General features: G+C 40.6%; 1 protein-coding gene across 4 annotated transcripts in view; it reads right to left on the bottom strand.

The window, feature by feature from the left end:
* PLD5 (phospholipase D family member 5) overlaps positions 1-14027 on the bottom strand; it is a 201635-nt gene that overhangs the window by 42618 nt on the left and 144990 nt on the right. For all 4 annotated transcript variants that reach the window (XM_075089397.1, XM_075089398.1, XM_075089401.1 and 1 more), the window contains exon 5: positions 2012-2139. In XM_075089397.1, coding sequence (XP_074945498.1) covers positions 2012-2139 — 128 coding nt within the window. The remainder of the gene's footprint in view (positions 1-2011; positions 2140-14027) is intronic.

The raw sequence follows: 14027 nt of genomic DNA, 5'->3' as shown, positions 1-14027 counted from the left end.
TGTGCTTATTTTGCCTCTTACGTGAAAAGTTCAAGACAGATTATTAAGACTGCATTATCAGATCTCTCTGACAGTTGCCCTGATTTATTAACCTGTAATTCTGGTCAGGGAATTGGATACTCACATCTGATATCAACAGGAGCCAAGCTCTAATTTCCTTGGGCTCTTCTGAAACCTCAGCGAACATTTCTCAACTAATTGAAAGCAGATTCTCTTTAACTCCAATTCAGAGAGATTTCTTTTTGTTCCGTAGAATTATTCTTCTGAGCTTCATCTTATCATTACATATAAAAATATACTGTTATATGACAATAAGACAAAAAAGATGTCGAAATTCATGCAGAAAAGGGAGTGATGAAATTAACAGTGAGGAACCACGTTTGAAACACTGGCTCACAAAGCACTGGCATCAAAGTTTAATGTAGGTATGTTGTAAGAGTTAAGATTTACTTCAGTATTAGAAAACCAAACCTATAAGGTATTGTAGCATCTGTGATGAAGATCGTAAACACAATCATTAAACATAATAATTTAATAATCTGTGCGGTAGATGTGCTTCTTTTATCCACGTTTATCTTTTTCTCCATTACTCAAACCCCCAATTAGATGAGGCTTCAAAGCTAAAGTATTTATAAGGTAAATAGTTCTGTGAAGAGCTATTTTGTTATGACATACGAACAGCCTAGCTCGTGAGGCACAGACAATGCATAAACATTTAATTTCTAAACTGTCCAAAAGCCCAAACTACATGTTTTTACATTGACTAAAAATACAACATCCTCTTGGCCAAAACTTTCTCTGGTTTGCTAACAACATCCTCTTTTCTACCAGTTTTCCAAATTCCTTTGTAACTATTCAAAAAGTTACCTTTTAAATAAATTAATACACATAGGAACAGCAAAAATGCATTCATTCACTCTTTCTTTACTAAAATGGTGATTGTTTTTATTCAGACTTCCAGTCTCTTAGCTCAAACCAAACCTTAAAAATTTCAACAGAACCAACACACACCTTCTTCTTTACAAAATCATTAGAATCTATGTTCAAAATCATTCATGTGTTTCTGAGATTCTGCTCATATTTAGAAAGTAAACTTTTTTACTGCAATTAACAACTACCTAAGACTGCTTCTTTTCCCCCTCTCTTGCACATTTCAGTTGCTGAGATCTAAAAGCACAGGTTCCACTCCTTAAATATGACCAACAGGAGCCTCACAGAGTCAGTGGTATGTAGCAACGATGAACATGACAGCCGTTAAAAATCCTGAGTCCCTTGTGGAAAGAAAAGAGCTACAGATATCTACAAGAAGGCAAATAAGCTGCATTACTGATTAATTACTTCTTCAGACTGGTCACAGGCTGTAGACAGTCCTCAGCACTGGTTACTGGCAGAGGCCTTAGTGTACATCCTTCAGTTCTCATGTTTATGAGAAATCAAAATATGGAATTCTAATGTGTACAACCTTCAAAACCGTTACGCTATTTGACTCATAAATCTCTCCCTCCCCAAATGTATTTCAGGATAATACCCAGTACCCATTTGGAAGTCTTTAAAATTTTGCTTTTTCTTATTTAAATGGCAGATGAGATGGACTAGGTCATGCTCACGACATTACCAAGGAGTTTCATAGCAGTTTGCTTTCCAACAGGTTTGCTCACTATTTTTTATTTTTAGTAAGTAAACTAGAACTTACAATCTTCAAACAACAAAATCATCACAGGAAACAATAAAGGCAATCAAATTTTTAAAATTTAAGTTAAATTTTAAATTTAACCCAATAACTGTTGAGGATAGCTATTCCAATGAAAAGAAGTAAAATTTATAGTAATATAGTTTTGCCACCACAGAAGAGTCATCAAAACTGTGGCAGCAGAGTTTTTGATGCTGGCACTTCTGCCAGCAAACTATAAGAAAAAGAAAGCTATCCATCTCCACTCGCTGGCCTCAAAACATTGCTTTTTCCCTCATTATACCTTCAAAGGGTATAGGATTAGTTTTTCAATTAAATTACCTGTCCCAGTGATCTCCAGTCTAGGCTGGCACTTCCAATGTACACGTGCTGTTTATCAACAATCCAGAAAGATGATTGAAGCCGACCTTCATTATATGCTGACATGTTCATATACAACACTTCAGCACCTATAGATTTAAGGATAAAATAATAAATAGCATTGTTTAAAATAACATGATTTACATTATTAAAAAAGAAATAACTTCACATTTCAGGGCCTCAGCTTCCAAAGCTAGTGAGGGATGTAATTAAACGTACCATTAAGGTTTAAAATCAATGGTAAACAGCGTTACTGTCCCACTATTTAAGACCTTAATTAACATATATTCAAGAAAAGCAGTTATAAGGAACATTCCCATGCGTTATACTGTTTACTTAATTTTCTTCCATTTTAGAACCAAATAATTGCTAGTTTTTTCCAGCACTGTATGTTCCTAAAAATACTTTACTTTTAAAGGTCTATTCTGTAACTCAAACCTGCTACATATTATAATAATGACCTTTAAAATCCAGACCCAATTACAACCGCTTCCTGAAAAGCAGTCTCTGCTCCTCTGCAGGTAGCCTATGGTGTGCTGTTGCGTGGAACAGACCCTGAGAAGAGGAACATGGGTGGAGAATAAGGATTGAGGAAGTAAGCAAGGGCCTTTAAGTATGCTGAAACTGCTCTTGATCCTGCTAATCTATGACATTCAATTTACCACTTTGAACTGCACACTTCTAATAAGGATTATAGGCCACTGAAATCAAGAGACCTACTTGTGGGATAAAAGCACGTTGGCTCCATCACATCAGTAGGAATGTCTGAATTGGGCCCATCAGTATATTTGTAGGACTAAATCCAGAATATACATAATATTAGGTGATTTAGGGGATTTCTCACATCATTATTGTTCTTTTAGTGCTCCAGTGTTTGTAAGATTAGGTGATTAATCTGAATTAATCATTGCTGAAAGTAATTTAAAGTCACCCACTCATCTTCACATTTTAGTCATGACTTTAACTGGGGAAGACAACAGCAACCTGGAGGGCAGTACCAGCCATCTCCCACTAAACATTCATGGGATCTTTAGTACCATGAGTTCCAGTAATGGTTGGATATGAGTCAGACCTTCAGAAGTCATCCAAGATACCTCAAGAACTAAAATATACTTCTTTTCATTTAAGTCCCTATTTCTCCCCTCCTAAAAAACACTTGACTCACAACTTTAAGCACAGTTACCAGTGCTAAATATTTATTTTTTATTACGGAAACTGTAATTCTCACATGAAAAACTTATTCTAGTAGTTCAGACATCAAGAAAAGAAGAAAAATCAGATAAGGTGCCACTTTTCATGAAGCATCAAACACGCAACGTAGGATTTTGAGCAAGTTACAGAATTTGGTTCATTGTACAATTACTTTTGCTGCAACCCATTTACCTCTCCAATTTTTTGTAGGTATCACCAATCCACATTCATCTATGCTTAGAAACAAAGTTATTTTCCAGTTTTCCTTAGAACATGTTGCTGCTGACTTTCAATTCATGCAGCAATGAGCAAACTGTGCTAATTAATGAGATAATGTGTGTGAAATGGAAAAGGAATCAGAAAACACTATAGCAAGTGTTAAATGATTTAAATTGTTTTCTGATGAATAAACAAAAGCAACTTCTACTAGGCTAAGGAAAACAATTCTGTAAGGCACTAAACTTCTAGCTGCTTATCCAATAACTGTGTTTAAAATCAAGTTTAACGTAGCAGTTTGCCTTGATCATATTTTCTTTCCATAAAACCAATTTGCAACGTTAAATAGCAGTATGAATTTAACACCCACAACACACCTACATCAAATAGGTTATAAATTAAGTGTTAGGATTTTTGTATAGGAAAGGTAAACCAGTCGGAATCAACAATAAGCTTCCTTCTCATAACTGAGAGCCTAAAATAAACACAGTTTAAAAACATTTTTGAAATATCCAATGCCTCACAAAAATGCTGATTGCCAGTGTTACAAAGGAGACTATTTAACCAGTAAGACTAATGTTAAAAATAGCAGAAATCGTCAGTAACCTGACACAAAATTCAAATGTTTTAAAACACCATGATTTGTGGGCATGGGAGTTTAGATGTGGGCATAAGCAGTGGGATGGGACTATCACTCTAAAATATAATCTAGGCTTCAATGACCAAAATACTGAATACAGCAGTGCAGGGGATACTGCTATCACACGTACCATTAAAAGCAAAATCTGGAACCCAGTTTCTTTTCTTTCTGGAAACAGCCAACTCATAAGGCTGAGGAAATGGTATCTCCAAGTTAATTAAAAAAAAGTCATGTGTTGTAAACAGCAGCTGCTGTGCAGCCTATTAATGAGCCCTTAACTTTGATGAAAGGAAACATGCATCAGTATTGATAATTGCCTTTGTTCCAGAAGCCCTTGAGATGTTCTGTTAAAATAGGCTTATCAGGCCTTCAACACAATCCATCATCCCTAACATGGTCCAGGTCCCATGAGGAAATGAAATTGGACTGATCAATATGTGAAGCCATAACAGAACTCTCTATCATGCTGCAGTCTCAATTACACAAAGCTGTGGGTCTACTGAGTTCATCCAGAAGGCACAATTTGTAGGCTTGAGTGCTAATATAGATGCCAGATTCTTAAAAAATAAATCTAACAATTCTGTTTTACTGAAGATTAAACTTGCAGGGTGAGATCTTAGAGAAAATCAGTGCCATTGCTTAAAACTCAAGTGGATTTGCCTGTCCCATAAAATTGTGCATTATAAAGGTTGGGCCAGATTGCCCTCTTTCTGCAGGAAAAAAGACCACTGTAGGGATCAAAGCATGCTTTAAGTAACAGACATTTTTCTGATTTTTTTTTTTTTTCTTGTAGGTGGGAGGTTTTGCACTCTCTAAAAGGCAGATGGCTGATACAGTCTGGGATGCACAGAGGGGACTCTGCCCTTGAGAGCATGGCCCTTCTCCATGTGATGGGAACACAGCCCCTGGGAGGTGCCAGGGTGCCACTCAGCCTCTTGCTTTGTCTCATAATGGAGGAAGAAAACAGAAGACAACAGTAGTATTGCAAAAAGACTGATTTTTTTCTCCATTTCTGAAAGAATTCCAATTCCCAAAGTAACTCCAAAGAAGGATGGCACATGCCAGCGCCATTTACCATTTCTAGCCTTGCAACCTCCTGTTTGGTCTAGCTGCCTGCTCTCAGGTACTCCACTAACGATGTCACGAAGGCCACGGGACAAGCTTTACTTCAAGAACAGGAGCTTAAGGCTAGGATCTTTTCTACAGATTTGAGTCAAAACACTCTAAGCAGTTAGCAGGAGACTTCAATCAAGAGCTCATCACATATACACGCTATCATGAAAAACTGTCACCGAGAAGTGCACCTTGGTGCACCTGTGTTGCAGCATACACTAGCTGTGGATTTTACTGCTGCTCAAACAAGGTCATCAGGTGGCTACAAACTGGGAGATTCTTCTTCATGGGAGGCTGCAGGAGGCTGGGGCTCACAGGGCTGCCTCTCGGCCTCCAGATCTCGGTTCATGCAGCGCTCTGGAGAAGGTGCACCAGGAGGCTTTGGATCCAACAACTGCAAGCAGTCTAGGATATTACCAGGTTGTCCAGGCACAGAGGCAACATCACTGAGCCAAATCACCTCTCTGGTCGATACAGTAAATCATTTTTGTAAAGACCACCCAGAAAGAGCAACTGTTTAGGCTGCTATTATCACAGCTGCCTTGAAAGCAAACATGCAAATTCTGCCGGCAACAGTTTTCAACAGCGCCAGTTACAGGCTAAACTCACTCTGGAGTTAGCAAACATAACGCCCAAGAAACAGAAGCTGCATTTGCTTGTACCACGGCTAAAATTGGCCTTCTGTCTTCACAACTTTCACTATAGTGTTTTTAAAACCAGAGGGAAAGAAAAATGGGAAAGGGGAAGGATTTAAGGATCAAGAGGAGAGCCAGACAGATGCATCTGGGAAGTTGCAGCAACAGTGACGGGCAATTCACAGCTGACAGAGACACGATGAGAAAAGCACCAAGAGCCCTGACCTCATTAGCCCTGACAGTAGGAAAGTGCGCTGCTGCAGGAGGAGTGTGGAGAGAAATGTAGATACATGATTTGATGGCATGTGTTGTGACTGTGCATCACGCAGAGCCCCAGGAGAAAGGGTCACGGAGCCAGGCTGGGCTCTGCTACCATTCCCCTGCAAGGAATGGGAGATTTGTAAAGGTGGAGGAGGTGAACAGGGGCTTTTGAGTGCCTCTCCTTCCCCATTTTGGGGAAACAGAGCTTGTGAAGTGCATGCTGTGGAGGCACAGCAGGCAATGGAAAGGGGAGCACATCGGGGCACAGGGGACTACACAGAGCTGTTGAGGAGGTTGTAGAGGGACTGCAAAGGAGAAGGGAGAGCAGGATGCAAGGAAGCACTAGAATATGAAATTAGTTTGGCTAGTGAAAACACTGCTTACATCTCTCTTGTGTATTTGCAGTTTGAACCTGACAAATGCTCCTTCACCACATCCACCACTGCGCACCTTCCAGCCACAGTTCCTCACACCAGCACCAAGCTGGCCACAGTAGGAACAGCTGCCCTCCTCTGCTTACCCCATTCTTGCCATCTCTTCACTCTCCTCATCACTGTGTCCATACCCTTCGCTTACAGCACTGTTTTTTCCCCTCTCCTAATTCTGTGCATTCCCAAGCCAATACTCCAAGTAATGGGAGCTATAAAAAGGAGCCTGAGAATGCGAGCCATGGCCTCTCTGTTTCACCCCACTGCTGACATTTGGCACACAAAGATATACGTTTTGACCTATACCTTTTGGAGGGTGGCCTCAAGCCAGAGTAGTCAAGATCAGACTTAACTAGTCCAATACCATGTACCTAGAGCTCACAAGCATACGCATACTCAAGCACAGCTGGTGCTTGAGCAGCCTGTACGGCCTCTCCGGGAGGCGGCACAGGCAGCGCTTGCCATTGTGCCATAGACCTGCTGTATTCTTTCAGCTAAACTGCGTGTTCAGGGCAGTGTAGAGGCAGTTAATCATCATGTGCTAACTCAGAAAAATCAACAAAAGATCCCTTATTACCCCTAGGTCCCAAACTTATTTTTTAAAATACAATTTGCTCACTAGGATATATGCATGTTTACACATATAGATATATAAAGTGAATGTCTCCTTCCCTATATTTTGCCACAGACTCTTTCATTTTATTTATTTGCTTTCAGTTACAAGCCTTAGCATGGAGTACACCCATGAACAAAAATAATTTTTCTTCTACTGAGACAAAACCCCAGAGTTTTCCATACCCTGCTCACAAGGGGCAGAGCAGCTGCCTCATATTGGGCAGACACAAGTGACCCAGGCAAAGAATCATCTCCCCAGGAATTTTCATGCTTTTTACTCGACTGATTGCGAGAAGTCTGGAGTTGCTCCAGAAGCCCCATTAGCGTGACCTGCCAGCACTCAGAGGAGGACAAGTACAAAAGCAGAGGAATGCACAACTTGACAACAGAGTTATTTTTACTACGTCTCTGAATGATTAAAAGACAAACTAGACTATTTAGTATTTCTGTGCTCTTTATGGAATATTGGATCTGAAATGCAATTTAAAAGTCTGTCTGGCCCCAGAAGGATTAATGATTCAGACTTATTTTAAAGAGAGAACACTCAAGGACTTTTAGGGAAATCTCTGATGGTAATACCTTAACTTTGAATCAGCTGTTTTGTTTACATTGCCCCCTGCTCCTCACACCCCCCCACCCCACCCACTTTTTTAAAAAACTACCAGGACTGAATCCTGCCACTCCAGGATTGTGTGCTATTCATCAGTCTAAGCCCATTGTAATTTAAAAAAAACCTAGTGTACAATAAAAACCTTTCTGCCTTTTCTTTAGCAGCTCCATATGAAACTGCCACACAAACAAAAAAATGAAATCGTAGTTACTCAAAGAAATTACATTCTAGTACAAACCCAAGCAATCGCCAGAAAGCCTTCGCAATACAGCTTACGTTCACACCACCTTGGCCTGCATTAAAGGGTACCACTCAAACTACCTGCATGACAAATGTGTTCCTTCTGAATGAAATTCCCACTCACACCCAATGGACAATCAGCCATAAATTACGTGCACACGCAGCTTCTCAAAACAGCACCAGCCCTCAAAGTTAAGGTTGCCTGTAGTAAAATGAGTCTGTTTCTGATGTAGGTATTTTTCATGAAAAATTACTGTAATGCTTACTGCCTTACTTTACAGCATCTGAGGTCACTGATACAAAGACAATTTTGAGGAAATCAGTGCGCAGGAGAGGAATCTGTGACTGCAGCTCCACGGGCCCCCTCTGGTCCTGCCTGCAGCAGCCACTGGAATTGCAATGGATGGGCTTGCATGCTCAGGGCTGCGGCACGGGTGGTTCAGGGAAAACTCGCAGAAAACACTCTCTGCCCCGAGTGCTGCCACCACTCATCCCCACTGGCATGCTCCCCAGCTGGCTCATGTGTCCATGCCTGGCTGGAGCTTGGAGGAAAGGCTGCTACGAGAGAGCTTCCCTCAGCAGATGGGCTGCAGTCAAGGATCTCCCTGCGGAGTTATGGGTGTGAGAAGAGAGAGGCCTCCATTGCTGCCGGCTGACTTCCCAGGCCCCTCTCCAGGCACTGAGCCAGTTTCTGGCCTGGTTCCCTTCCCTCCCCAGCAGACTGTAACATGCTGTCGGGCTCTGTCCTGCATGATCAGGAAGAACAAATATCCTCTATGCTCGACCATTGGTTTTTTGCTTTGTTTTTTTCATTCATTCTGTGGATTAAAATAATTTCCATGAGCCAGCACAGTCCCAGAAACTGCTCTATCCACACAGCTGAGGAAGCCAAGAGCTGAGTATGGGGACAGGAGAGAGCAGGAAGGAAAAACAGTGAGAAATGAGCATCACAAAACCCAGCTTTCTGACTGAAAACAAAGTATTACAGAATTACAACTGGCATAGTTAAAAACCCCCCACTAATAGCGGATGAACCGATCTGATTTTCAGCAACCATTCTCCTTCACTCCATCACCTCCTCAGCTGTGCCCAAGTAGCTTTTTCAGAGTCAAAGGAATGAACTGGATCAGAAAATGGACCCAGGTTAAAAAGAGATGAAAATAAAACAGTTCTTTCAAATGTAGAACAATTCACTAGTCCATCTCACCACATGGCAGTAAACGATATATCCAACACAGCTGAAGGCACAGCACAAGAACGAGCAGCTTGGGCCTGGGTGCAAGAAGATGCAAGAACTGCTTATGCCAGTGCTGCCATTTAAAGGTAGGCCCTGTAATCGCAGCCTCAGCTCCTCTCAAAATCAGGCACCTCAGAAATTCCAGGCAGCAAGCCCCAGTATTTGTTTGCCTTTCATCCTGCATAACCATTTGCCTTGTGCAATCAAAGCAGATAGGAGGGCAAGGCTGGCATTTGCTTGGGATGTCATTTCCCATGCGCTTACACAGGCATCCACAGTGACACAGAAGACCCAGAGAAGTCCCGTTAGGGGATCCTTGTTTGCACAGAGTTCGCATGCTGGATGCAGGATGGAAGATACTTGAGAACAAAGGAAAGGTCAGAATTAATTTCTCTCAATTGCTCGTTTAACTTCAATGACATCTCGGGAGCTCAACAGTTCCCACAGTAACATTTATCTAAACACGCCCTTACAGTGGCTTTGAAGATGTCAAATGTTGGCCTTTGTTGCTAGCCCAAGTAATCGAAATACCAATTTCTCAGCTAAGTACCTTGCTGTAGGCAGAGTTCAGCTTAAGAGTGTTACAGCTCCAACCCACATGAACACATTTTGTGCGGCCTGCTGGGCCCTTTTGATTTACTCAGCAGAAAAAACAGACATATAACCAAAATGCTTCCCACCCCATGTCACAGGAGAGATGAAAGAGAGGCCTGACGATATTTCTTTGTAATACTTATCCAGCCAGCTACATATAATTTCTGATTCACTGATGAAAAGCCAAAGGTCCATCTTAACTGCAGGGTGGGCAAACCATGACAAATATGACAGCATAGAGATAAAAGGTCTCCTCTTCACCCACAGAATAGGCGCAGCACAGGCACGCTCTACTTGAGCTTCCCTGCAAATAGCAGGTAGCTCAGTTGATTAATCATGTGTGGGCATGTTTAATTAACCTATGCACAGAATTTTTAGACTGCGAACAAGGAAGAAATTCATACGACTACAGACCCCAGTCCTTCCAAAATGGAAATCCAGCTTCTAGAGCAAACTCATGGCTTCCATAAAGCACTGAGATTGCATAACAAAAACCACAAAATGCAGTGCAGCCCATGTTAAACCACCCCAGTATTTAGAAAGAGGATTTGAAACCTGATATCCCTCTATCTAATGCAGAATATTCAACAGCATGATTTTTAAAAGTAAATTAACCTTGTTAACCCCATGGGGTTTTATTATTTGCACTGTAACAGTTCCTTCCTTTCTTCCCACTTCTTTTTCTTAAACCCTGTGGTCTGTACTTGACTTTTTATTTAAGATTTTTGTTACTGTAGAATTTTACATTCTACATTTTCCACCAGAAAACATCTATTCTATTCTTTTCATGTCACCACATCCTTGGGAGGCACATGCTGCCACCCAGTAGATATTTGATAAGCAAGTACCCCTCAAACACAAGCAGCCAAAACTACAGTTTGTTACATGGAACAAGTCAGGAAAGCAGACCTGCTTCAACTCTACACTTTCCCACCTGGATTTCGCCTCTGAAGTCAGTGACTTCTGTACTATATCTGCTATGGAAAGCCTTACTGTTTGGGACAAAAGTTTAGGACTCCCATTTTAGACTATCTTTAAAAACAAAAAAAAAATAAATTGAACCTGTGTATAAGATTTAGTGTAACTTAAAAAGACCCAAACAACTTTTTCTTTCCCTCTAATAATTTTATTGAAAGCAGCAAACATTTCATGCCTCTTTTGATAGGTCTTGCTGTCTGATACAGCAAACGTGTAAGAAATCCTCATTTTGCACTGACTTGACACTGACATTAGTATTTTTCAATCAAATTTTTACTTCTTTTTGAGCTATTTAAGGTATTTTGTATCAATAGTCATGGATTATTTTGAATAAAGCTTTGAATAGTGCGAGCACTGATGATCAGTTCAATTCTTCCCCCTTAGCAGAAACCATCATTCCTCTGAATAACATTCTGAGTCTGATGACTCAGCAGAGTCTGTAAGATAACTAGTGTACAACAAAGTTTGATAGAAAATTTTTTAAAAATTCCACATCTTTTTTTGCCCTTCATTATTGGAGACTAGGCTTCTCATTTACTAGATGAAGCTATAAAAGTGATTGCTTTAGAGATTGGAAAAAGTAATTTTCTTACTTAGTTGATTCGGGCGACAAAGCATATTACCACTTAAAGGAAGACTATAATACTGTCAGTAAAAGCATTAGCAAAGTTGGATTGTGGCTTGCTTTCTTTGCCGAATTATAATTGCATACATTTTTACTATAAAAGAGAGCTATTTTAAGGATAATAGAGAGATTAGTAAACTCACACACTGCTTACCCCACCCCTCTTCGAAGACTTATCCTTTATTTTGAATAGCATTATGAAGCACTAGATTTGTTTCTATACCTCCTAGGTGAAATATCCAAGAATTCAGGGACTTTTTTTCATCTTAACACAGGAGGAATTAGAATCACAACCTTCTATGAATGAACAAGGCTAAATCCCTAACTAAATATGCCGCGAATATTTATCTCACCCTTTTTAGCTTATCAGCATGATTTCATTCTGATATTTATATATTCTAAAACCATCATTATTGGCAACAGTCACTTCTAAATGTGCTGACTGGCAATAACAACATTTGTGCAATCAATCCCAAAATGTGGTTCTCGGACATCTGTAGCTCTGCTTTGAGTTCTGTCGATTTCCTTCCCATGAAGGAGAAATCCCAATTCTGGCAGGTAAGAAAGCATACTGCAGGGCAGGCAAAGAGGTGAGGACAGAGTATGCCTCCTCAGAGGGCAGTATTTGGTCCTAAACTACTGTTTTTTATTTTTACAATACCTTCATAGTAGAATTGACTCTTTTTCTGCACTTTCGTTAACTGATTCTCTGAGCAGCCCATGACCATTATCTCCAGGCTACCAAAAGCCAAGAGCACTAGCTGACCTGGCCATGGCCATACAAGGAAAGCAGAGGCAGAGCCAGAACCAACCCAGGTCTGCCAGTGGCGCAGCCATTTCCTATTACTACCACTTCTCACTTGTCTCTCAGCATCTTTCCCTATCTCTTTCTTTTGATCCTGTCCTATTATCCTGCCGAGTCAGCCTTTGACTCTTCTATTTTTTTCAGATATTTCCTATCTCTATTCCAATTATTTTTCCCTCCTTTCATCTATGTTGTGACAAGCCCATGAAGAGCACACTTCTGCTTCTGCCAGCATTCTTTTCTGATCTTTTCCAAAATTAATTACTCAGTTTTCTGTTTCTGCCCTTTTCTTTCACCTGATTCATTCCTCCCTTTTATTTCATTTTCCCCATGTCATTCTTCCTCTGTCTACTTCACCCTCTCCACTTCATCCTCAGTTCATCATTTCACTGTTGTCTTTGCCCACTCATTCATTGTTTCATTTATCACATATATTCATTCAGTTATTCATTTACTCCCTCACTCTCCGATTACTTGAGGAACAGATTTTATTCTCTAACTACATAAGCAGCAGGATATATTCTCCAAGTCTTTACAAATAAATTGTGGAAAGGAAAAAAAAATTCTTAAGCGTTTTAAGGCTAACCACAGTTTTGGGTGCCAAGTTTTGTCCTAATTTTATTTTATTTAGCATATGCTAGAACTCCTGCAGGTATTAACCATGATATACAACCCAAAGCTAGACAGAGGAGGTTGCTGATGGTTGTTGCAGATTAGGGCTCTGGGAATTTCTTCTTGCTTTCTTAGTCCAAATAACAACTAAAACTGACCATTTGTTTCTTACAACGGGTCTAAAGTTCTTAAAAGAACAAGGCACTTTTACAGTCTCTTCTTTTATGAAAGCAAGCATGTAGAACAGACACTGCAGTTCTGCTGTAGCAGACTGAAGAGTCTCACACTTGATTTACTATTGTTCTGACCAGCCTGTCAGATGTATTTTTGAGGGCTTCAGCATTCTGGTTTGGTCACCCAGATAAGATACTTCATACATTAAAATGGAGGTATTTTAAAGAGACAAATGGACATACTCCAAAGTCAAAAGGAGAAAAATCCACACAGTACGCTGAGAAAAAATAAAAAGCACGTGAGGAAAAATGCTTTGTCTTTGAGGAAATACATCGGGGAAACAAATCAATTGCTTGTCAGTTAGTAGCTTTTTAACACAGATTGACTTTCACCCAACAGCCTATTTGAAACATAGAAAGCAAAATAGAAGGAAGCCACAACTTTACATTAGCTGGGTGAAGGACACATGCAATATACAGTCAATAAAAGTGACAGCACACTGAAATCACAGAGGGTTTTAGTGTCCCAGAGGGACTAGACCACAGGTACCAGCTCTTCTCCAGTGTAAATATCAGCAACTAGCTGTGAAGGACAGGAATGTAGCTATATTATTCCCCTGTGTCATCTTGAAGTGGTGGAGACCAGATCTATAGGACTTCCTTTTCTTCTCCAAACCACACAGGACAGACAGCATTAACTCGAGGACACTAAGAGACAGAGTCAGACCAGTTCAGAGCCATGTGGGATAGCAGCAGGGCACAGGGCAGAGGCTTCATACTGGACTGCTTGCAGCTGCGCACTGCGATACCTATGAAAGCGAGGCCAGAAGGCAGCATGTGCACTTCTAGTCCCAACAATGACATTGTGGACTTTGTGCCAATCTCTTCAAGGGGCTCAGCCTAAGCTGCAAGAGATAGTGCTGCCGTTACTTCAGAAGCCCACCTGAAGTAGCTAGCTGGACAGATACCCAGAAAAGCCTGAGGAATGAGAGTATGGGGTAGCA

Source organism: Phalacrocorax aristotelis, chromosome 3 (genome assembly GCF_949628215.1).
Source record: "Phalacrocorax aristotelis chromosome 3, bGulAri2.1, whole genome shotgun sequence".
In the NCBI taxonomy this organism is placed as follows: Eukaryota; Metazoa; Chordata; class Aves; order Suliformes; family Phalacrocoracidae; genus Phalacrocorax; species Phalacrocorax aristotelis.
This window is presented reverse-complemented; position numbering and strand designations above follow the sequence as displayed.